Source organism: Balaenoptera borealis (assembly GCF_965194805.1).
Source record: "Balaenoptera borealis genome assembly, contig: HAP1_SCAFFOLD_1929, whole genome shotgun sequence".
Lineage (NCBI taxonomy): Eukaryota > Metazoa > Chordata > Mammalia > Artiodactyla > Balaenopteridae > Balaenoptera > Balaenoptera borealis.
The window spans coordinates 15,211-38,590 of NW_028122330.1; the positions used below are offsets into that span (position 1 = coordinate 15,211).

General features: G+C 44.7%; 1 protein-coding gene across 2 annotated transcripts in view; it reads right to left on the reverse strand.

Annotated features, from left to right (window-relative positions):
- Positions 1-23,380, reverse strand: part of LOC309622261 (regulator of G-protein signaling 6) — a 59,588-nt gene that overhangs the window by 14,026 nt on the left and 22,182 nt on the right. For both annotated transcript variants that reach the window (XM_082409382.1, XM_082409383.1), the window contains exons 5-9: positions 21,054-21,130; positions 18,280-18,361; positions 16,788-16,862; positions 15,211-15,309; positions 13,507-13,568 (exon numbers count right to left, since the gene is read on the reverse strand). In XM_082409382.1, the coding sequence (XP_082265508.1) occupies positions 13,507-13,568; positions 15,211-15,309; positions 16,788-16,862; positions 18,280-18,361; positions 21,054-21,130 (395 nt within the window). The remainder of the gene's footprint in view (positions 1-13,506; positions 13,569-15,210; positions 15,310-16,787; positions 16,863-18,279; positions 18,362-21,053; positions 21,131-23,380) is intronic.

Sequence of the window (23,380 nt, forward strand, 5' to 3'; positions counted from 1 at the left end):
AGCAGAGCCAAGAATGCCACTGATTTCCTATAAAAACGTGTATTCTGCTTTACACAAACATTATATCAGTCTTCATATAATTCCAAGTTAAAGGGGAAAAAATTTACCTTCCCTGCCACTTCCAACAAATCCAACTGTTTTCATTTGTCCTTGTTCCCTTCTCATGACGAACATATCGTTTTCGCATTATTGCAGTCATAGTATACATGGGCATTTTATATCTTTTTCCCACTTAACTCTTTCCCTGAACCTTGGTTGGTGCATCCTCCCCTGGTTATGCTAGCTTTACTGATACACTGGTCCAAGCCTGCCTGTGTCTCGTCCTCCCACATGGACTACACATCTCAAGGCATCTGGGGCACACAAAGGATGCTACAGTTTTTCTAGGCTGCCAGTGCCTCATTCTCAACTGGAGGACTTCTTTATTGTAAAGACTTTAAAATCCTGGCAGACCAAAAGGAGTTAACGTATTATAAACATTTTTCCAAAAAGCAACTTAGTTTTTCTAGTTAAACAGCCACAGAATTTAAATAGCCACATAATCTTTTTAAACAAAATTTCAATTTTATCAAAATGCATGTAGATAGTTAAAACAATAAAATAGTACTAAATGATTTCTTTTACAAAAAAGCAATAGCAATGTTTTCTCCTGTCCCTTCTCACAGAGGCACTTACTTTCAGTCCTTATTTCTTGTAGCAGTTACCTGTATATTTCTAAATTATATGTTTTTATAGCTGCTCTTGATTATCAATTTTAGACAAGGATTAACTTTCTACTCACCAGTCCCCCCCACCACTTCCTCCCATGAGCCTCCAAATATAACACTTTTTGTTAAATAAATAGTCAGTATCCACATGATTAAACTGGGTAAAAATTGTCTGCTGCTGAGCTAAGCAGCATATTACCTTTTTCAAGTGTTCTAACAAATCTGTAAAACATCTAGCAATAATTTTTCACATCTTAAACACATCAGATAATCAAGCAGTGTTGTCTCCCCGTCTCCTGGAGGCCCTCTCCCCAAAGTCTTGGAGTCCTCTTGCTTGAATCTGGACTGTTTGCTCTATAGGCTTGATGCAAAACCATCATCCTGGGCCTTCCTTCACGTCTGTGTTAGAGCCCCAGTTTCCTGGATTCCATGTCTGTCTATTGGTTTTATCTCCTGGTTGTGTTGAAGCACATCCTTTAGTAGTTCCTAAGAAAGGATGAACAAGAGCTAAATATTTTGAGTCCTTGCAGGTCCAAAAATGTTTTCCTTTTATCTTTACACTTGACTGACAGTACTGGACATAGAACCCTAGGTTAAAAATCATTTTCTTTCAGAATTTTGAAGGCATTTCTTTACTTTTTTTGATATCCAGTGCTATGTTACTGTTGAGAAGTCTGAATCCATTTTAATTTTTGTTCTTTTGTTTAGTTTCTCTTCTCTCTGGAAGCTTAAAGTCTTCTCTTTATTGCTGTAATGCTCTCAAATTTCACCATGACCCTTGCCGGTAGTTTTTATTCACTGTGCCAGGCACCACGGGCAATCCACAGGTTAAAAAAAAAAAATTCCCAGAAACCTTATGGTATTTCTTTGCTAATTTCATAACCTTCATTTCCTCTGTTTTCTCTTTTCATAATTCTTTTAAATTAAATATTGGAATTGATAATCCAATATTCCTAAATTTTCCCTCCAAATTTTCATCCTCGTCTTTTTGTCTCATGATTCTTCCGAACTTTGTCTTTATTTTTTTCAATTTGGACTATCACTTTCTTACGTTTCCAGAGTTCACTCTTGTTTATCATAGTATCTAGTTCTTGTTTTATGGATGAAATATCTTCTTGTACCTCTGAGGATATTAAATCTATATTTTTATTGTCCGTTTCTTTTGTTTCTTGAATAGTTTTCGGTTCCTCCAAGTCCCTTTTTCTCTTTGTTTGCTCTGATCACACTCTTTTGTGTTGGGGCTCCCTCCGAGAGTCGGGAACATCACTGGACATCCATTTGTGCTTAAAAGTGAGGGACTAAGGCCTGCTTGGAGGCTTAGTGTGTGTGTGGACAGGATCTGCCAACTGATGGGCTTCGTTGTCGGGTCAGGGCAGCTTGCCTGTCATTTCACTAAAGCTCCATGGGAGAGATCTGGAGTCCTTCCTCGGGGGATATCTACTTTGCTCTAGAGCAGTGGTAGGCAAGGTTTTTTCTGCAAGACCCAGATAGTAAATATTTTAGGCTTGGCAGACCAGATGGTGTCTGTTGCAACTGTTCCGCTCTTCCGTTGTAGAACAAGAACAGCCATAGACAATCCATGAATAAATGCATGTGACTGTGTTCCAGTAAAACTTTATTTGCAAACGCAGGAAGTGGAGCGGAGTGGATGTGGCCCATTGGTTGTAGTTTGCCAGTCTCTTGCCCATGGGCATCTACATCTGGCTCCTGGAGAGCTGAGAGCAGGACAGGGGAGTGGTAGAGGGTCCCACAGCTCAGTACACAGCTCGCTCAGTAATTCTCTTGCTTTCAGCTGGCCCTTCATGATGTGATGTGCCTGAGTTCTGAGCTGATGTGACTCAGTTTCTCCGGAGAATAAAGTGCCCATCTCCCATGGTGGTGGTAAGAGGGGAGAGAGGGTCTCCTTATGCGGCATGGATCGAGGGATCCGAAAGCTCCGGAGACAGACTACCCATTCCTCTGGGGTTATCCCCATGCCTCCTTCTTGCCTTCCATTGTCCCTGGTGCCTTCAAGAGCCAAAGCCAGATTTTGTTGGGCAAATTGGTTTTGTTATAATTCTCCCACACCCCTAACGTGGAGGTCATAATGTTCTTCACTCTGTCCCCATTCACTTTCTTTTTTATTAAATTTTGAAATATTTCTTGCATTCAGAAAGGCATAAAAACTGTAAGAGTATCACCCTTGTACTCACCACCCAATAAAAAGAAACACAACATTACAAATAGAGACAGAGGCCTGCGGTCATTCTCCCCAATCCTTTATACTTTTGACCTTGGAAAAATGTGTGGAAACTGTTAATCCATTCATTTGTTGACCTTGTGAGTTCATACTATTTTCATTCCTTTATTGACATGTTCCTTTTGGGAAGGGAGAGAAGACTAACATATATCCACAATATTATCTTGAATGAATTTATTATAATTTATATAATCATTTCCTTTATATTGGACATAGACTTCTAATTTCTTTTTTTTAGTATATGTAGTGCTGGCTATAGTAGAACACCATTGTTCAGAAAGGTTTTTCCATCTTTTCGGTTATTTATTTAGAATTAACATCCATAAGTGGAATTATTGGGCCCAAAGATATGAATATTTTTATGGTTATCGATCTACAATAAAACTTTTCCCTAAGCATCACCAGCTTGAGTGTCACCAGTTTCCTCTGCAATGGCAGATTCAGAGCCACAAGTCCTGCTACTGAATTGCAAAGGGCAAGCATGGCCAAGTAGCTTACTTCTGAGAATGTGAAGAAATTCACTGGCAGCTCCATCTCATTGCTACTCAAAATGTGGTCCACAAACCAGCAGCAGGGGCATCACTTGGGAGCTTGTAAGAAATGCAGAAGCTCAGGCCCCACCCAGACCTACTGAGTCAGAATCTGCATTGGTAGTAATGCATTGGCCATTACCTGCCAGTTACCTGCATTGGCCAGGTAATTCATATGCATGTTAATGTCTGCAAAGCACCACATCCCGTTCCTCAATCTTCTGAGAGGCTCAGGACACAGGATATTTTATTCATCAAATGAAGATGAAGGAGCCTGTGATACTTTTGGTTTTAAATTCGGTCGCAGGTTTCCTAACACCTCACAACCTCCTCACTGTCCCAGGCGTGGACCGTCACCCTGTGGGGCGGGAGGGGCACTGGTCCAAGTTGCAAAACCTTGGTTCTAGCTGTGGGGTGAGCCATTGAACTGATCTTTGTCAAGTTCACCATAGGTTACATAATGGCCTTGATGAGTACTCAGGACCATTTGACAAAAAAAAAATAGGAAAGCATTTCAAGAGTCTTCCAAGTACCCAAGAACTGTGAGATAGATGACTGCAACCCCCACATGCAGCGCAGGCCCACCGTCCTGTAAATCTGCTGGATGTGCGTCTGGCCTGAGCGAGGTTTCATCCGTATGAGCCACACAGCATCTCAGGTGAGAATGAACAGGGAAGGGAGCTCTAAGTGAGCATTGTGACAGGAAGCATCAGGCAATAACTTGGTGCTGTGACAGCTGCAAGGGGAGTTACCCCTTTGCCACTTGGGCTAATTTCATTCTTCCTGAAAGAAATGGGCTTGCACATTAAGGAATATATCAGTTTCCTAGCGTTACTATAACAAATTACCACAAAATTGGTAGTTTAAAACAACAGAAGTGTATTCTCTCACTTCTGGAGGCTAGAAGTCTGAAATTGAGGCCATGTTTCCCTCTGAAGTCTCTAGGGGAGAATCTTCCTTGCCTCTTCCAGCTTCTGGTGGCTTTAGGTGATTGATCATTGGCTTGTGGCTGGATCACTCCAATCTCTGCCTCTGTCTTCACATGGCCTTCTGTGAAGACATGTCTGTGTCTTCTCCCCTTCTGTCTCTTATAAGCACACTTGTCATTAGATTTAGGATCTACCTGGATAACCCAGAATGATCTCATCTCAAGATCCTCTGCAAAGACTCTTTTCCTAAATAAGGTCACATTCATTCCCAGGTTCCGCAGGTTAGGATTGCACATATCTTTTGGGGGGACCTCTATTCAGCCCACTGCAAGGAACGTGAAAGCACCTGGATGTGAGGATGGGGAAGGCACAGCTGACACCTGACTCCTCTGTTGAGATGGACACAGTAACAGACCAGCAGCAGGTAACCTAAATCCTACTCAAGGGATGACAGGCCACACTGAGAGGCTCCGGAGTGTCTGAGGCATGATGGGGTGTTGCGGGCTTTCCTGATTATGAAGCATTTGGGCACCCACAGTGTTCTCAAAATCTGAGATGGAGCGTGTAGCCCATGGGGCTCTGCTCAGCTGTGACCCCTTTGTCCTCCCGGATGTCTGCCCCTGGCTGTTCCAGTGACCTCAGCCTCGGGTGACCCTGTGTCTCTAATAAAGGACTTCTACTTGAGCAGCTCAAGGCAAAGGCTGGGCCTTCATCTAACAAGTTAGCTACAAGTTATGAGGAAGAAACATTTCTTAACCAGAAGTGGATTTCCCAGAAGTAAAACATAGGGATGGGAAAAAATTTTCCTCCCCATCCTCCCCCGCCCTGCCTCAGATTTCTGTGAGACAGGCTGGAGGTTTTACCAGTAGACCCTCCCCGCACCCCCCAGCTTATGTTTTATTAGACCTTGCACGTGGCCACGCCTCCTACCTGGGAAGCCAGGTCCAACCAGCCAGGTCAGGTCCCGGAGCCAGGAATGAGCGCCTGGGGCAAGGGCACAGCGGGGAGGCTCAGGAGGGGCTGGGTGAGTACAGGTGACCCCTGAACAACATGGGTTTGCACCACACTGGTCCACTTGTAGGCAGATTTTTTCAATAGTAGATACCACAGTACTACACGATTGGTTGAATTCACAGATGCAGAAATGGATGCCGGGAACAATGGCAATACTTTATATGTGGATTTTCAAGTGCATGATGGTCATATCCCTAACTCCCAAGTTATTCAGGAGTCAGCTGTACTCGGGCACTCAAGGAGACCGCACGTGGCTGCCTGCTGCTGCAGGAAGGGCAATGAAGGCAGCGGTCCACTGCCCAGCCTACGGCAGCAGAGGCTGAAACGGCCAGAGAGCAGCTGTGAGCATCACAAGCCTGTAATGAATCACAGGCTCACAGCCAGGTTTCTTTTAGAGAAATTTGGGGCTATTCAGAGGAGTGGTTGGAGGAGAGGTGGTGAGATTTAATGGAGATGTTAGTTCAAGAGAAGTGGTCGAGAGCCCAAGGTGGGATTTTGTAACCACACAGGGGCACAAGATATGACTATGGAATAGGCATTAAGTGTGAGTGAAGATGTTCCTATGACCTAGCCCTACGTCCTGCCTTCTCAGAGCAGGGTCCAGGCAGGTATCCAGGATATAAGTGGAGGACCACACGAAGAAAGAGCTAAGAACTTCCTGCAGAAACGCCCGACAGTCTGCACCAAGGCAGCAGCTCAAGTCAGCAGGATCACCAATCAGTCAGCCAGTGCCAGTGGTGGCCAGTATTGGTCAGCAGGGAAATTTACTGTAGGAAGAGGAAAAGCTATTTTGTTAAGGTACAGTTACATAAATAAAGTTGGTTAGAGGCTTTGTAAAGGAAACAGTAAAATTATATGGGCATATGTATTTTCAATGTTCTGTCTTATTGGTAGAAGTAGGATGTATTGAATCATCAGAATTACATATATACCTCTCAGGGGTATAACAGGAATTTTTGATCAGCAAGGGACTTGGAAATGCACACACTTTAGAAAGGAGAATGTGCAGTTTGATCTTCTTGAGATTCTATGAGAAAGGGAGAGATTGGGTACTGTATTAGTTTCTAATGGCTGCTGTAACAAACTGCCACATACTTAGTGGCTTAAAATGACACAAATGTATTACCTTCCAGTTCTAAGGGTCAGAAGTCTGAAGTGGGTTTTGCTGGGCTGAAATCAAGGTGTCAGCAGGACCGTGTTCCTTCTGGAGGCTTTAGGGGAGAATCCATTCCTTTGCCTTTTCTACCTTTTAGAAGCAGGCTGCATTCCTTGGCTCATGGCCCCCTCCCATCTCTAAACCCTGCAAACCCCGTTCAATGTTTGGGTTTTGAGCTCGGTCCCTGACACAGGGCTCCTGAAACCCTTGTAATCTCCTGAGTGATAGGAGTCTTTTGTTCTAATGAGGTGACTCTGGGTGGGTTTATGGATGGCTCCTGGCTGGGGCTGGTCACCAGAAAGACCAAGCCATGATTAGAAGCTTGGAACTTTTAGGCCCACCCCCCATTCTCTTGAGAAGGGAGAAAGTCTGGACATGGAATTAATAATTGATCATGCCTACATGAGGAAGCCTCCAAAAAATCCCAATAGTATGGGATACAGGGAGCTTCCAGTTGGTGAACATATCTACCTGGGGAGGGTGACGAACCCCAACTCCACAGGGAAGAAGGTCCTGTGCTTGGGACCCTCCCAGACCTCGCCCTATGTATCTCTGTGTCTGGCTGCTCATCTGTATCCTTTATCATATCCTTTAATAAACTGGTAAGTATAAGTAAGTGTTTCCCTGAGTTCTGTGAGACACTACAGATTAATCAAACCCAAGGAACGGGTTGTGGGAACCTCTGATTTGTAGCCAAGTTGGACAGAAGTTGTGGGTAACCCGGCAACCTACTATGACTGGCATCTGAAGTGAGTTGGGAGCTGTCTTATGGGATTGAGACCTTAACTTGTGGGATCTTATACTATTTCCAGGTAGAGTGTCAGAATTGAGTTAAATTGTAGGACACCCAGTTGGTGTCAGAGAATTGCCTGGCATGAGGAGAAAAATCCCCACACATGTGGTGTCAGAAGTACTGTGACACGCTGCTATATATAAGATAGATAACTAATAAGGACCTACTGTATAGCACAGGGAACTCTACTCAATACTCCATAATGGTCTACATGGGAAAAGAATCTAAAAAAGAGTGGATATATACATATGTTTAACTGATTTACTTTGCTGTACACCTGAAACTAATACAACATTGTAAATCAACTAGACTCCAATAAAAATTTTTTAAAAAGTACTGTGAATGTGGTAGTTTCAGATTAAAGGAAAAACACAGGAAAAGGAAGACTGGATTTTTCCCTACACAGCATCCCAAGAGTGAAGTATGTATATGGGATCTGGTTTACAAAGCAGGTGAGGGGAAGATGGAAAGATACAGTTAGGCTCCAGGGAAAATGGGCAGTGAGGGATGGCTTGCAGCTGTGGGAAATGATTAGTCAAGGGAAACAAAGGCATGGAATACAAAGCCTTATGGGATAGTGACCATCATTCCTACTTTAGAAATACAACACAAATGTGCTACTGGATTCCTTAGGAAACTGGGGGCCTCTCAGTGGGAGGGAAACCTGGAGACTGAATGTGAGAAGGGGTGAATAGGAGAGTGTGTTTGCACCCCCTTTGATACATGCACTTTCTAAATGATGATGCACAAAAGGGAACCGGGTAGGAAGAGCATCTGATTAGGAAGGGAATGAAAAGCAGAGCAGCACTGCAGACACCGAAGAAGAAAGTTTGGTTCTCATTAATTCGTTCATCTATTTTCTTCACGTTGGAGAAGATGGGGAGGAGAGACAATATAAAGAAAGAATTCCTTAATTATGGGTCACCCAGAGGAAAGATATGCAATAGAGAAACTCGGGATGAGGGAAGGGACATGGAGGTGAATTTAGCCCCTCAGAAAGAAGAGCATATACCAGGCCACGTATTGTGGCCCTTCTAGATCTTGGTCTGGATACAGTCACCCTGGCTATAGTGTTACCTCTGATGGTTTCTCTTCTATCACCTAACGTGAGAAGCAAGGACCCTGTGGTGTCTGGAATCACATAAAAGCAATGTCATAATGACCTCTTGGGCCCCCTTTCTTTCCCCCCTGAAACTATCATTAGACATTAAGTTCACGGACCTCTATCACCCTAGCATGTTTTTAATAGACCCTTAGTGTATGCAGTCCCTTGCTGTCTTATTTCATTAATTACATTTCATGATCACAGAAGGTCAGGAAGCAGAGGAGGAACCAACTCCAATTTCAGGGTGCAGCAGTGATCTCAGACATGCGCAAGCAAGGTGATGGTAAAAAATCAATTCAGCAGTCAGCTGTGATGCACAAATGGCTCCCAGGGATGGGGTAAGGACGAGCCGAGTACAGGAGCAGTTATAAAATGACACAAAGCCATCTCTCCATGTGGGGCAGCACGGTGTGATCCAGGCAGTGACTGGCTAGAGCTCAGTGCCACTAAGGCTGGGGAAACATAGCAAAATATAGAGACTTTTCAGACAATTTTGAACTAAAACATACAGATTTTTGCATTCTCAAAGTTGGCTTGTCCAGTGCTGTAAGGCTGGGGTGAATAAAAAGTGGACCCCTTGAGGACTCTTGCAAAGAAGACTAAGACCTCATCTATTTGGCAATTTCAACTACTGAGGAAACATAGGTAAGATAAGTGACCAAAAGGGGCTCTGAGCAGAGTCTACAATGAAATAAACTCTATGCCCGAAGGCTCACTCTCTGTTATTTGGAAGAGCACACCTCACGAAGACTCTTTCCTCTTGCTTTAGGATGGAGATTAAAGAACTTGATTATTTGATTTCCTGGTGTGGTAGATCAGCTTTAAAAATGGAGTCTATTTCCCCAGCCCTTGAATCTGATCTGAGATTGTGACTTGCTTTAGTCAATAAAATGCAGCCCAAGTGTCAGAGTGCCACTTCCAAGCCTCAAGAAGCTTTGCATGCTTCTGCTGTCTTTCTTGGAATCCTACTATCCCCAGGTGAACAAGGTCAAACTAGCCTGCTGGAGGATGGGAGACCATGAGAAGGACTACCCAATGGTCCCAGCTGAGGTCATCCTAAACCAGCTGAACCAAACATGTGAGAGATCCCAGGCAAGATCAGTAGAGCAGCCAACCCAATCCATGGAGGTACACAGACAAGAGGGTGGCCCAGCGGAAACAGACATGTGTACATAGACATGTGAGCACACAGACTGGCACATAAACATGTGAGCATATTGTGCATATTGTTTGAAGACACTCAGTTTTCAGGGTTTTTTTTTCAGGCGGTTTGTTACTTAGCAATAGCTAACTGATACACCTGGCCTGGTACAGGTTGGAAATGGGAGTTGTTTAGAGATGAAGAAGGGCTACTGGAGATAAGCCATGTTGACAGGAACAAGAAGACAAACCAGCAACTAAAAAGCATAAACAGAGACTCAAAGAACATAATGGTCTGGGGCCGTTTAAGGAAAGGGAAGCATTTTGTGGCACTTGATTTTGATCACTTTCAGAGTTTTAAAGCACAAAATAAGAACACTGACCCTGAGTTATCCAGAAAACCTAACTGAAATGCAGCGTCCTTTCTTTAAGAAGGCAAGGGCATGTTTAAGAAATATTTTCATTCAACATAGTTAAAATGAAAAGCTTAAGGTGTTAAGCATTATTTATCTGGAAAATTCATCTGTGTGTGCAGGGACCATACTTTCTGAAGCAAAAATTGGGTGACATTTCAAACAGACTTTTGTGCTGCTTCCAGGAAATGTAGTTTGGTTGCCATGATGTTGCAATTTGGGGGACATTTGACCACTCATGGGGACAATGAGACAAAATAGGTGAAATCAGGATGACCCAAGCAAGTCTGTGCAGAAGAGCCAACCTCTTCACATACGGCCCCTCCTTCCTCAAAGGTGCCGGGTTAGTGGTGCCATAGGAGGCACCCAGGGGAGACACACAGATTGCAGGCTGCAGGGCCAGCCTTCGGCAGCCTGCAGGGCTCTCTGTGCTGGAGACTGAAAAGAGAGAGGGTGGGAAGAATTTCACTAACACATAACTGCCATCTGCAGGGCCAGCCTCATTCCTTGGCCTGCCCTCTGTTCCTCTGGACACCACACACCCAGTTCATGCAATTCTGCTACTTTCCAAAGCACCACGCTGGAAAATAATAACAATCGTTCACATTCATTGAATGCGCTGTGTCAAGGGCTGGATCAAGCTCTTGCCGTGGATTCACCCATGAACCCTATTAGTTAAGTACTACTGCTCTCTCGCCTTTCAAGAGGTGGAACAGACGTCGAGAGAGGTGAAGCAAATTGCCCAAGGTCACACAGTTAGAAAATGGCAGAGGCAGAATCCAAACCCAGATGACTGGCTCCGCACCCACCCCCTAAATTGTTCTGTTCTTTTCTGCTCCTTCAGTTTGCAAAGTTTCCTTTTTCTCTTCCCAGCTGGGTCTGGCTGCACCCTTTGACCCAGCCTTGACTCTTGCTTTTTTTAGAACTGGGCCTTTATGATCACCAGCCCTCCTGCCCTCTCCCCAATTTCAGTTCTCAGGGAACTAAGTGAAAAACGATGTGCACCTGTTCTCAGGGGGCTGCGGTCCTTTGCCGGATGGCCTCGGGCTAATTACCACCCTCACCTGGAGCAGGCCCAGGGAACCCAGATCCGTCAAGGGGAAGTGGCGCCCACCTGAGATAGCTCAGCTGTCACCTCTGGCGAGCAGAGCAGTCGCACCCAAGGCCAGCTGCCAGCGCCACCTCCCTGTCCCCACCCCCGCAGAGCTGCTGACAGAGACCAAGGCTCCAGGCTGCTTTATCTCCTGCTAACACCCGTCTCCTCTCCCTCCTCCTCTATCTGGGGGTTTCCTGGTGGCTCTAATGAAAAACCCTTGTGTCACATTGAAAAGTTGCCAGTTATTGCTGCTGGGAATAAAGTGCAGTCTCTGCTGGGTGGAGACTCATGAAAGCTTCAAGCTGCGGAGCGAGGAGTGCAGGGTTGGCATGAATAATCTCTTCAGTGTGAGCAGCCTCTCAAGCATAATTAGATGGTACCCGGTGGTAAACAAACCAACAATAGGCGCGTCCAGCTCCCCTCCCCCACCGTGGCTGTCTCCTTTCCCGCCTTGCACACCTGCACAGCTGGCCTCCCTCGTGCTGACTGGTTTGGGATCTCTCCCTACACCCCAAAGATAAGACCAAGCTGGGTGTCCCCTTTGAGGTGAGCTCTCAGGTCACTGTGAGTGGTGGGCAGTGGCTTCCCCAAATCCTCGGAGACCTGGTCAGTCCACCGCAGAGAATTCAAACTGCAGGTTCCTCGACCTACTTGGAATCACTGAATCCAATTCCCTAGCACTACGGCTTGGGAATCTCCATTCTTAACCCCCTCGTTCACCTGGATGATCACGCTCAAAACCACTGACCCTAGCAACCAGACCCAGGGAAAGATGCTCCCGCATACATGCTCTCCTAGGACTGCGAACTTTTAAGTGCCCTTGCAAGGCTAGCTCTGACCCTCACAGTATCCCAGGACAGCCATTTCTGTCCCTTTTTCACAGAGAAAGAAGCTTGTAGTTCCTCACAGACTATGACACCAATGGAGTCAAGGTCCTCCCAGCTATCTCACTAACAAGCACTCTTCTGGGACAAAGGCAACCACAGTGAGATCTAAAAAGCAACCTGAGAGGCTGTACTCCGGAAGCCCCACATTATGATAGTGGGGTGCGGTGGCTCTCCAGCCGCCAGGCTAAAACTGTGACCCCGGAACACTCGTCTAGATGTGAGCTCCAGCCATGGCAACCTTCTCAAGCACGTGCACTGGGGAAAATGGGAACATCAGTGATTCTCAAAGGGGTCGATTTTGTCCCCTCCTGGGGACATTTGGCAACGTCTGGAGACATTTTTGGTTGTCATAAACTGTGAGGTGGGGTTTTGGCATCTAGTGGGTAGAGGTCAGGGATGCTGCAACATATCTTATCATGTACAGGGCAGCCTTCTGCAACAAACAAGTATTCGGCCCAGAATGTCAATCGTGACACTACTGAGAAGTCCTGGAATAGATACAAGATGCCATTAAAGAGATGAGCCCATATCCAGGGATGTCCTTGGCCACCTGAGGGCAAAGTGTGAATTCCGGTTTGGCGTTGGGTGTGGAGTGTTCTTTTTCTCAATTTGCTGTTATTTATCTAGAAAGAAGATGTGGATGAACCCAGGGGCCAGCAGAGAAAGGTTTACAGGTTGAACACACAGCCAGCCCTCTGTGTGAGGTGGGCTTAAAGGACCCACTTTACTGTTATAGCCAATAAGTAGTAAGACCGGCTTAAGCCCTTGAGCTATCAGATACTGGTCATTGCTTTACCAGTGGCATATGGATGAATAAACCTTCAGCTTGGGGCTGCTTGCTCAGAGTTATTCCATACAGACTTCCCAGGTGGTCTCCCCTCTTCACGGAGAGTTCAAACACAGACCGTTTCGTTGACAAAATTGAGTTTCCCATGAGTTAACAAGGTGGAACCAGCTCCTGGTGCAGATTGTAGCACAAATGCCCTGGCGGAAGCCAGGCTGGAAGTCCCAAATATTTTCTTTACAGTTGATTCCATGCAGTTGGCTGGTTGATGGTGTGTGGAAGTGGAACGTCTCCTGATGGACCAGTCCCCTCCTGTTTGCGCAGCTAGCACCTCAAAGGGCATACATAATTTCTTTCCCCTTATAAAGTGAATCTGGGCATTTTATAGCCGAAAAGGGAGCAATTCCATTTGAATTAATCAAGAGGCTGAAGGTAAAAGTGCATTAGGTAGCTTTTAAGGATGTTCTTCCTTGATTGACAAGGTCCCTCGGCCACCCCCCTGAAAAGCTTTAGCAACAGAACATTTCTTGACATCACTCAAGGGAGGTCTGCTATCTTAGCTGTACTCACACAGGGCCTGTAGTTTTTTCACCCATCAGTTTAAGAAATGACTGTGGTTTGCCTCTTGGTACACACTTGTTAGCCATAACCCTATAACATTTCTCCTTTGTTAAATTAGAAGAAAGTAGTAATATTATTAAGGGGAAACATACCTTTCAGCCACTTTGGACATTTTTAAACGATGCCTGTCAATCTGTGCATTCAAAAATGTTATCTGGGGAAAGGCAGAACAGAAGTGTTAAGACCAAACTGGAATTTTTCCCCCCCTTCACCCCAGGAACCCCAAACCTGTATTTCTACCAAGATCCAAACACCTCCTCTGGACAGACTTCTCCAGCCCTCCAACTCGACACTTCAGCAACCATTTTGCCCTTCTGGAAATTCCTACCACACTAAGAAACACACTCTACAATTTAGCCTACGTCACATATTCTCCTGTGTTGTTACAGCTTAAGTCTTTTTTTTTTTTAATAGATCTTTATTGGAGTATAATTGCTTCACAATACTGTGTTTCTGTTCTACAATAAAGTGAATCAGCCATATGCATATATGCATATGCATATCCCCGTATCTCTTCCCTCTTGCGTCTCCCTCCCACCCTCCCCATCCCACCCCTCTAGGTGGTCACAAAGCACCGAGCTGATCTCCCTGTGCTATGCTGCTGCTTCCCACTAGCTATCTATTTTACGTTTGGTAGTGTATGTATGTCCATGCCACTCTCTCACTTTGCCCCAGCTTCCCCCTCCCCCTCCCCCTCAAGTGTCCTCAAGTCAATTCTCTATGTCTACGTCTTTATTCCTGCCCTGCCACTAGATTCATCAGTACCATTTTTTTTTTTTTTAGATTCCATATATATGTGTTAGCATACGGCATTTGTTTTTCTCTTTCTGACTAACTTCACTCTGTATGACAGACTCTAGGTCCATCCACCTCATTACAAATAACTCAGTTTCGTTTCTTTTTATGGCTGAGTAATATTCCATTGTATATATTGCCACATCTTCTTTACCCAGAAGTGAATGAAAACTTAAATATAGTATATATTCTACAAAGCTTAGCAGCAGCATGGAGGTAACACACACACCATAAGGATCTGGTTTGGCTAATCTCCAGTGATCTCCTACCCAACTTTCACACCTACCTCATGCCCACGTGCTTGGTGTACTTAACTGGCACTGAGTAGCTATTTTCCATATATCTGTTTCCTTTTCCCCACCCAATAATAAAGTTGTCAAGGGAAGGCACCTCACAGTTTATGCCTTTGGGTGCCCCCTAGGAGCCAGTAAAGCATAATGTAGTCAAGTCACTTCATTACCAGTGAACCCCTGGAAAGCAGTCATGTAATTAGGCATTGTCTGTGACCTGGGTTGACCAGTTAACTCCTCATCATGAAGGAAGATAACATGGAACCAAATAATGCTGAAATGGCATTGTGGGTAGGGTTTGCTTTATCTGTCAACCTTCATTTTGAGTCAGAGCAATAAAGTTGGTGGTCCTGAGCTGGCTTACTCTGGAAGTGCAATACAATTTTAAGGACCCTGTGACACAAGTCCCTCCTGCCTCCAGCTCCCACAGCGTCTTGGGGGAAACCCGACTGCGGCAGTCAGCCCATGGTGTTGGGGTAACTCATTTATGTCCTTTTCTAGTAACTGCTGGAGTAACTCGGTGGAGAATTTGTCTTCTCGAGCCTCCGTGAATTATTCACACACAGCGCCCAAAGGTTCAAGTCACCCACAGCTGGGTTCCACTGTGCTTTCCAGGAACTCAAAGCTCACTCAGCCTCCAGAGGTGGACATTCAAAAGGTTTTCAAGCTGGCCACATCTCCTCCTTAGAGTGCAGTGGCCCATTCATTCACCTGTTTCCGGATGTCCTCTTTTGTAGTTTTCCTGATTGGCTGACTGGGGACGTGCACTGGGCTTTGCGACTGGGATTCTTCCGTCACACCGTACACTGACTAGAGAAGAAACAAGAATATTGAATCATGCACCCTCAGAGTTGAAGGGGGTCCGAAGGGTCAGCTAGTTCAAGCGCTCATCTCATGCTTCCAATCCCCTCCGTGACATCCTGACAATAAGGGAGTGGCCTCTGCTTGAAATTCTCCAATAATGGGAACTCTGCCTCTTGAGGCAGCTGGTCCATCTTTGAGTTACCACTATTAGAAAATCCTTCCTTTCATTGAGTTTAAATGGTCTCCTTGTATATCAGTGTTTCTCCAAATACAGTCCATAGACCATCTGCAAAGAGTTATCTTGGGTACTCGGTAAACAGGTACATTGCCGAGCTCTACCCAAGACCTCCTGAATCGGAATCTTCGTGGGTGGGGTTCGGGAACCTGCACTTTTATCAAATGCCCCAGGTGATTCTGAGACACAGGAAAGTTCAGGAACAATTCCTGAAGATTATGCAGGAAGATAAAGATCCCCTCTAGATTTTCTGTTTGTCAGCAGATGACATGCCTGTCTCGTACAAACTTGAGATGGCAGGGTTTCCGATTTTTTCCTTTTAAGCTGACCAATTTTCTGGACACAGATTTTCCACTTGCCCACAGCTATAGCTACTTTTTAATCTGTTCCTTTTGTGAGAGACAGATTAAAAACAATCTTTGTTCTGGGAAAGAAATAAAACACTGAAGGGTATGCAATTTATAGCTGAAATCTATAAAATCAAGAAAGGCTCAGGGTGCATGTGGGTTCCATGAAATTCTGGAATATTAGAATTAGGGGGCCTTTAAAGACTAAATGGGGACATTTTAAGACTAACATTGAAGTATAATACAGTGGGCATCAATATCTCAATGAAGAACAAAATATATAAGTAAATTCAAGAAGTTGATATATATGTCACGTCACATATATATTGATAGAGGAGAGAGAGCCACTGCCCCTTCCAGTATAGTAAAACACAAATGATCACTGGATCATTCACAGTTGGGTGAGATGGTGATTTGACTTTGGGAGATCTAGCTATACTAAAAGACTTGCATTTGTGTCAAAGTACCAAGCTGGCCTTCGCCTGTGGTGTTGCCCTACTTTATGTTCCTTATGTTTCCCTTCCTCTCTGCTGTCTCCCCAGAGCCAACTGCTACTTACCCTTTAGACCTATGCACCCTTGAGCCTGCTATGGAAACCCCTGGGAAGCCCCCCGGTCTGGTGCACCCTCCTGGTCTTCCTGAACCGTCCTGTACTTCCCACCGTTGCCTGCTGGCTTGCTTCATGCCTACCAGGCTGTGGGCTTTGTAAGACTTGCCACTATATTTCCGCACCCAGAACGGTGCCAAGCACATGCCAGCCACTCCATAAATATTTGTAGAATGAATGACATGGTTTCAAAGGATGAAACAGGGAAGAACTACAAATAGTAAATTATTATTTGAACAGTACCGGAAATGGAGGGGCAATCCCAAGAATTTTTAATTCAGCTAAACTAGCGAACCTTTTTAACCTTTTGCGGGTTCTTCAAACGTCGACATTTTCTGATATCCATTTCTGTTGTGTTCACACAGCCTGGCTGAGAAAAAAAATCATCATATAAGTTACTAAGTGAAAATCATACTTTCCAAGTTGGCTCAAGTGACACCATCAGAACCAATCTTTATCTTTTCCACTACAGGTAATACATGACTACCCCCATTTTGCCATTTACAGTTTTTTTTTTTTTTACAAAGGTGTTTCACCTTCAGTATGTGTTCCTCCACAGAGTTCTCATATGAATTAAAACAGCTTACCTCATATTACCTAAGTATGATAAGTAGAGAGTACAGTGTACAGTTTATAAGAGTAAACTTATTATTTAAATTGGCGGATGGCTTCAGTCAGACCCTTTGTTCTTTCATATACCTAACCATCTAAAACCGCTCCACTATCAGGATGGGGAATTTTTTCTTTTTTTTTTGGTTTTGCTTTTAATCAGACTTGAGGAAGGCTGACATAGTTTATTCGTTTTAGTTCCATTTCATGAGGAAAATGTAAGATTTATTTTAGTAATACAAAATTAGAAATGCGTGAAACCTCATTATTCGTGGATTTTGTATTTGTGATTTTGCCTACGTGCTAAAATTTATTTATAACCCCCAAGTCAGGGCTTGTGGTGCCTTCATGGTCATTTGTGGATGTGCGCAGAGCAGGAAAAATGTTGAGTTGCCAGACCTGTGTGTTCCCGGTGAGGTGCCTTCTTATTTCATCTCATGCTGCAAACAAGTGTCCTTTGCACAGTCTATTTAGCACCAGTTTTACACATTTTTGTGTTTTTGTTGGTGATTTTGCCGAGCGTTCCTAAGTACAGGAAGGCTGGGATGTGCTTTATGGAGAAAATAGGTATGTTAGATAAGCTCCATCTAGGCGTGAGCTATAGTGCTCTTGGCTGCGAGTTCAATGTCAGTGATCAACAATATACATTAAATAAGGTGTCTTTAAACCGAAATACACTTTAAACAAGGTTACGTATTGATCGGTTGATGAAAATGTGACTGGAGGCTTGCAAGAACCTAACCCTGTATCTCTCCCAGGATAATGGTTCAGCATCCGCTAATTCAGTGTTCTCGGCGACTTCATAGAACATAACCACTGTAACAACAACGGTTGCATTTGAAAGAGAATATTCTAGAAGTTGGAATTGAATGACAGTAGAAATGGAAATTGCTTAATTTAGGACTGGAAACTTCAGGGCCCAAAGTTCCCCAGGTGGAATTCCCACAGCTCCCCATTTCCAATTCCATACTTTCATGGATGGATAATTTTTAAAAGGTGGAACTGACATATATTCCAGAAAATCTACTGAGATGATATGAATGAATGGCAAAACCAATTTCATAAAGCTTAGCAATTTTTTTAAGAGTGAGACGCCTGGTGGCTAAAGACAGTCTTTTCTTTTACGCGAAGGAAGAGAGAAAATGTAAAACTTAGAGAACTAAGCAGAGCTTTCTCACCACTGGCCTGTGGACATCCCAAAAGGCTCGTTCTTGACTATCCAAAATTTTCCTCTCTGTCTTGTCCTTTTTCCGATCAATCCTGAAAGAGTGAAAAAAGGGAAATCAGAGGCTTTTAATTCTGTTTTTCCTCCTGATCCATGTGTCAGCTCTGTTCTCCCTTTTTTAAGAGCTTAGTGTGCACAGGGCTCTTGGCACCTGTGTGGTCCCTGCTTTCTGCAGAGCTGTACAATATAGGTGTATAGTTCCCTCAAGAAAACCTCAAGAAGCCCACACATGGTAAGAGAGCTTGTTTTCAGCTAGGTTGCAAATGACCAATTATGTGTAATGAACAGGGTGAGCCTAATGAGGGTTCAGGAATGCAGCTGTCCATTTGAATTATTAAGATTTGGATTATTAAGAGCTGCATAAGTTGTTGACATGCCCCGCATCAAAGTGGCTACTATTGCATATTCAAATTATGGGAAGGAATATAACCATAGGCTTGTAGTGTTTCATCCTCAAATTTGAAAGTTTGCTTTAGATTCAGAATCAGTAGAAGCATCTTCAAAATGCTGCAGTTATGTGTTTTAAAAGTCACTTAAACCATCTGGCTTCCTAAAAGCAAAGTAATAACCCTAGTGTGTGACAAGATCTAGAAGGCAAATATCACTGGCCTCAGCTGGGGGAGGTACAAATTGCAAGACAGACAGACAGACAGACAGATTCTTTATGTTGTGATCGCATAGATAAGAGCCTTAAAAAAAAAGCCTGTATTACTTCATATTATCTAAGTAAAAAGTAACTCAGATTAATTGCTTTGTAACTGCTGGTTCTTGGCTCTCTTGGGAGTACTTTAGTTTATTGGACTGAAATAAAGTCATAATAACCCTGTGATTTTTGTGATAGTTACTGTGTACTTAAATGGCCCACAATTATAATGTAATCATCAAAAAAGTGAATCGAGAAATACTGTATATGTACAAAGTGGCACTTTTCCCTCCTTTTATAACATTCGATGCTGTGTGATCCCTAAAGTGTTAATCAGCCCTCCTCTTCACTTCCCGGAGGCTTCTGAGTGGCTCAATCCTGCCTCCTTCTCACCCACTCACCCACCCTCCCGCTCTCTCCTTCCTCAGGGGCCAAGGCTCTTCCTGATGCAGCTCAGCATCCAGTGTCTGGTGTCCACCTCCCTCGGGGGTTTCTGGGAGAACCGGGATGGTGCGCAGGCCTGTGGATTCATGGGTGGGGGGTAGAGACTGCAGAGGGAGGGGGAGAGCGATGACACCATGAGGCCCACTGGACCCAATGACCTCAAGTCATTGCCATCTGTGACCGTACCTGTGATCAATGTCACACACACTGCCCAGAGAGTGCACAGGGGGTCCTCTGAAGACCCACGGGGGCGGCTCAGGTGCAAGTGGTGCCCAGAGAAAAGGTACTCACCTCCTCCCAGCTCAGCATCCCTTTCCCACCCCCTCCTCTGTCCCATTTCTTCCATTATCACTTGAAGCTAAATCAGAGCCCATTGCTAGAAAGGACAAGAGAGAACCGCACCTGAGCAAGCCCATTTCCCAGAATCAAAAGGATCTGGTTGATGACCATGTCTGTGGGGTGGGGGACATTTACTACCCACTTCTCCTGTTTCCTTAGACAGGAAGGAATTTCCACTACACTCTCTGGGAAGGAAGAATATGGGAAAAACACTCCAACTTTCTCCTCCTTTCATCTCTTGTAGACTTAACTTATTGGCAGATTTGAAAGAAGAAGTTTAGAAAGCTGGGGCTTCCCTGGTAGCGCAGTGGTTAAGAATCCACCTGCCAATGCAGGGAACAAGGGTTCAAGCCCTGGACCAGGAAGATCTCACATGCCGCAAAGCAAGGAAGCCCATGCGCCACAACTACTGAGCCTGCGCTCTACAGCCGGTGCTCCGCAACAAGAGAAGCCACCGCAATGAGAAGCCTGCACACCGCAATGAAGAGTAGCCCCCGCTCGCTGCAACTAGAGAAAGCCCGCGTGCAGCAGCGAAGACCCAACACAGCCAAAAATAAATAAATAAAATAAATAAATTAAAAAAAAAAAAGAAATTCAGAAAGCTGAGGTCGGTCCTTCTGGGCCCTGTCTGGGTCAGCCTATTCTCAGGACACCTGTTCTCTGCGTGCAGTAAACTTACAGGGCTGGACTCTGCCCTGAGGTGCGGACGGCCCTGCAGATACCCAGCTCTGCCCAGGATGTTTAATTCCAGGGTAAAGATCTGTGGTCACAGATCCAAAATCATGTCCTATAACTAGTTTATCAGTAACAATTTGACATTTCAGACTCCAAATGTCTGACTTCTGTGCCTTATTTTTGATTAGTTCTGAACCCCTCCCCTCGGGAGATACGGTGGAGGGGCCACTTGTTGGCCTGCCTAAAACTCCAGTATGTTTTCCTATGAAGACGAAATTTCCAGACCAACAAGTAAAGTGGGTCTGATGGTTTTTAGCCTCTGAGCACAGAAGAAGATTTGGAAATCTCCTTGGGAATTAGGTACATCTTCTTAGAACCAGAGTTCTACGTTTGGGAGGAACCCCATTGCCTGCTGAAACACACACTTTGGAAATTCTTTTAGAGTGCCATGGGTGACAGAGGTGCAACTTATCCATCCTGAACTTGATTTCTACTCAGTTGCTGTCATGAGAGAGACAGTGACTAACCACAGCTGGCTGGCCATGGAAGGAAACCCCACTCTCACACCACCTCTGAATTCCAGAGAGTTTTTTCTCTTTGCAAGGGTCTCTATTAAGTTCACCTACTTTACTTGTGCTTCTGCTTGCATAAAGATGAATTCCCACTTCCTTGCAAAGGCCCTCTGGAGTCTTGCTAAGTTTTCCTAATGAGAAATGAAAATCAACAAGAAGGCATTAATCATCGTAAGTTTGCACATCGACAGCTATGCTTATTACAAGGCAGCCATCTATTTTGGTTACTCCCAACAAAACAGTAGGGCCCCACTTTAAATCCACCGGACGTGAACCCAATCTTACTTTGCACCAGACCCTCCTGTACAGAGCAGAACTATTAATATTCATTTACACACCCATTAAGTCTGACGTCTCTGTGGTTCCCCTGATTCCTCTTTTCTTGTGTGTTTTACAAGAGCACGACTCACACACACTTATAAAGGCCACTGAAGATAGGAAGAATTGGTTGTAGTTGTTCATGCAGGATTTAGGGAAGGGATGAGGGGTGTTTTTGCAACTGATTGCAAAACCAAGAATGGATGTCTCAAGACTTGTCTTCCAGCAAGCAGAGGGCTAGGAAGGTGGCAGGAAAGGAGAACCCAGAGGACCTGGCATTAACAACTTTGAAAGTCCAGACTCAAAAGTGGGAAGGAAGGGAGTGTCTAGGTTTGTGATGGTCATGAAAGGAAAACCCCAAAACAAAAAGAAAGAAAAGGCATCCAGGGTCACCTTTAGAGGAAGAGGGAAGAAGTCTTTTCTCGAAGCCTGTAGAGTAGCCTAGCAGCACAACAGGACGGTGGGGAGGGGCGTTTGACAGGTCCCCTAATGACCCGCCTAATCCTGATGGAATGCAAGGCGAGAGCCCACATTATGCCGTGTATTTTCATAGAGCTCATGCCAACACTAACTGATTACCTTCATTAGTGGATTATTAACATAAAAGGAGCTTCGGTTGAAGACAAACACACGTGAACTCAGTTATTACCAAGGCTTGCTTAGGAGTACCTCAAAAAAACTGTCCCTTTGATTTTCCCACTGTTCACAGGAAGCAAAGCTGGTAAAGCCTGAATGTCAGTCAACTGGGGAGCAGTTACATAAATAATGACACAGTCATACCATGGAATACTAGGCAGCCATTAAAAATGAGAATGTAGATGATTATTACTGATATGGAAAGATTCTCAACATCCTTACAGTATATGACTGGAAAAAGAAGCAGCTTACACTATAATGTTTGTGGTGTGATTCAAGTTTTCTTGTTAGAAAAAAAAAATGTATGTACAGAAAAAAGCTTAGGAGAGAAGGATTGCAGGCTATTTTCTCTCCTTTCTTTGCTGTTTGAATTGTTGTTTTTACAAAGGGACGATGTAATCAGAAAAAATTAATAAAATTACTGAATTTTGAAAACAAAATGTCTTTTTAGTTTCTAACCACTTTTAGACAGAACTTCAACCTGAAAGAACATCTTAACACCATATTCTTTACAAATACCAAAGCACAATATTGTAGGGTAAGAGAAAAGAAAACAGAATAAAATAGGTCAGGAGTTGGTGCTGTCTTGTTTCCGTTTAGGAGCTTTTTTAAACAAGGGAACTACGGGGAAGGGAGACATGGGATGGAGGGGCCACATGCTTCTGCCGTCTGGGTTGTTTCTGTAGGTCATATTCAGGAAGTGATGTAGTCATGCCAAAGTTAAAGCCTTTGCACTGGGCGCACAAAGAGTCAGACAGCAGTCTTCTAGAAGAGGGGTGATTGCTGGTGAGCGAGGGCAGATAGGGCAGGGACCGGGTGCCTAAGAAGCTCAGAGCCACAGAACCGCCATGCTCGGGATGCTGGGGAAAATCGTCACGTTCCAACAGATTTATGTTTCACAGCTCCCTTGGATAAGCAAACTTTAGGCAGGTCCCAACGCTCCCAGGAAACTCTTGCACTGCAATCTGCACTGCTCTCTCCCCCCATTCACAGGTCCTGTGATGCCAGTGGGATCAAAGAGGGTGGAGGGCCATGCACCGGTCCTGCTCTCTGATGGCATGCACATTCCCCTTGGGCTGCAGAGAGGGGAATGGTGGCTCAGTGCGTTGGTGGGCTTGGGTGTAGGTAACCAAGGGTGACAAGGTTTGGTAGAGTGGGGCCTCACGCTTGGTTTGGAAGACTGAGACGGCAAAAGTGGGAGGGACATTGGGGAGGTGGGTGGATCTGAGGTGTGTTCACGCTGGATTATCCAGGGGAGGATTCTTCACTGCCCCTAACGTTGCCCCTCTCCCTAGCTGCCAGCTCTTCAGTCATTCCATGGCTCAGCAGCACCTCCTCTGGAGGGTATGAGAAAAGTTGGCCAGTATCCTAGGTTTCCTGTGACCCGTACAAAGTGTGGTTTTGGGGAAAGAGCTTGCAACCCCAAA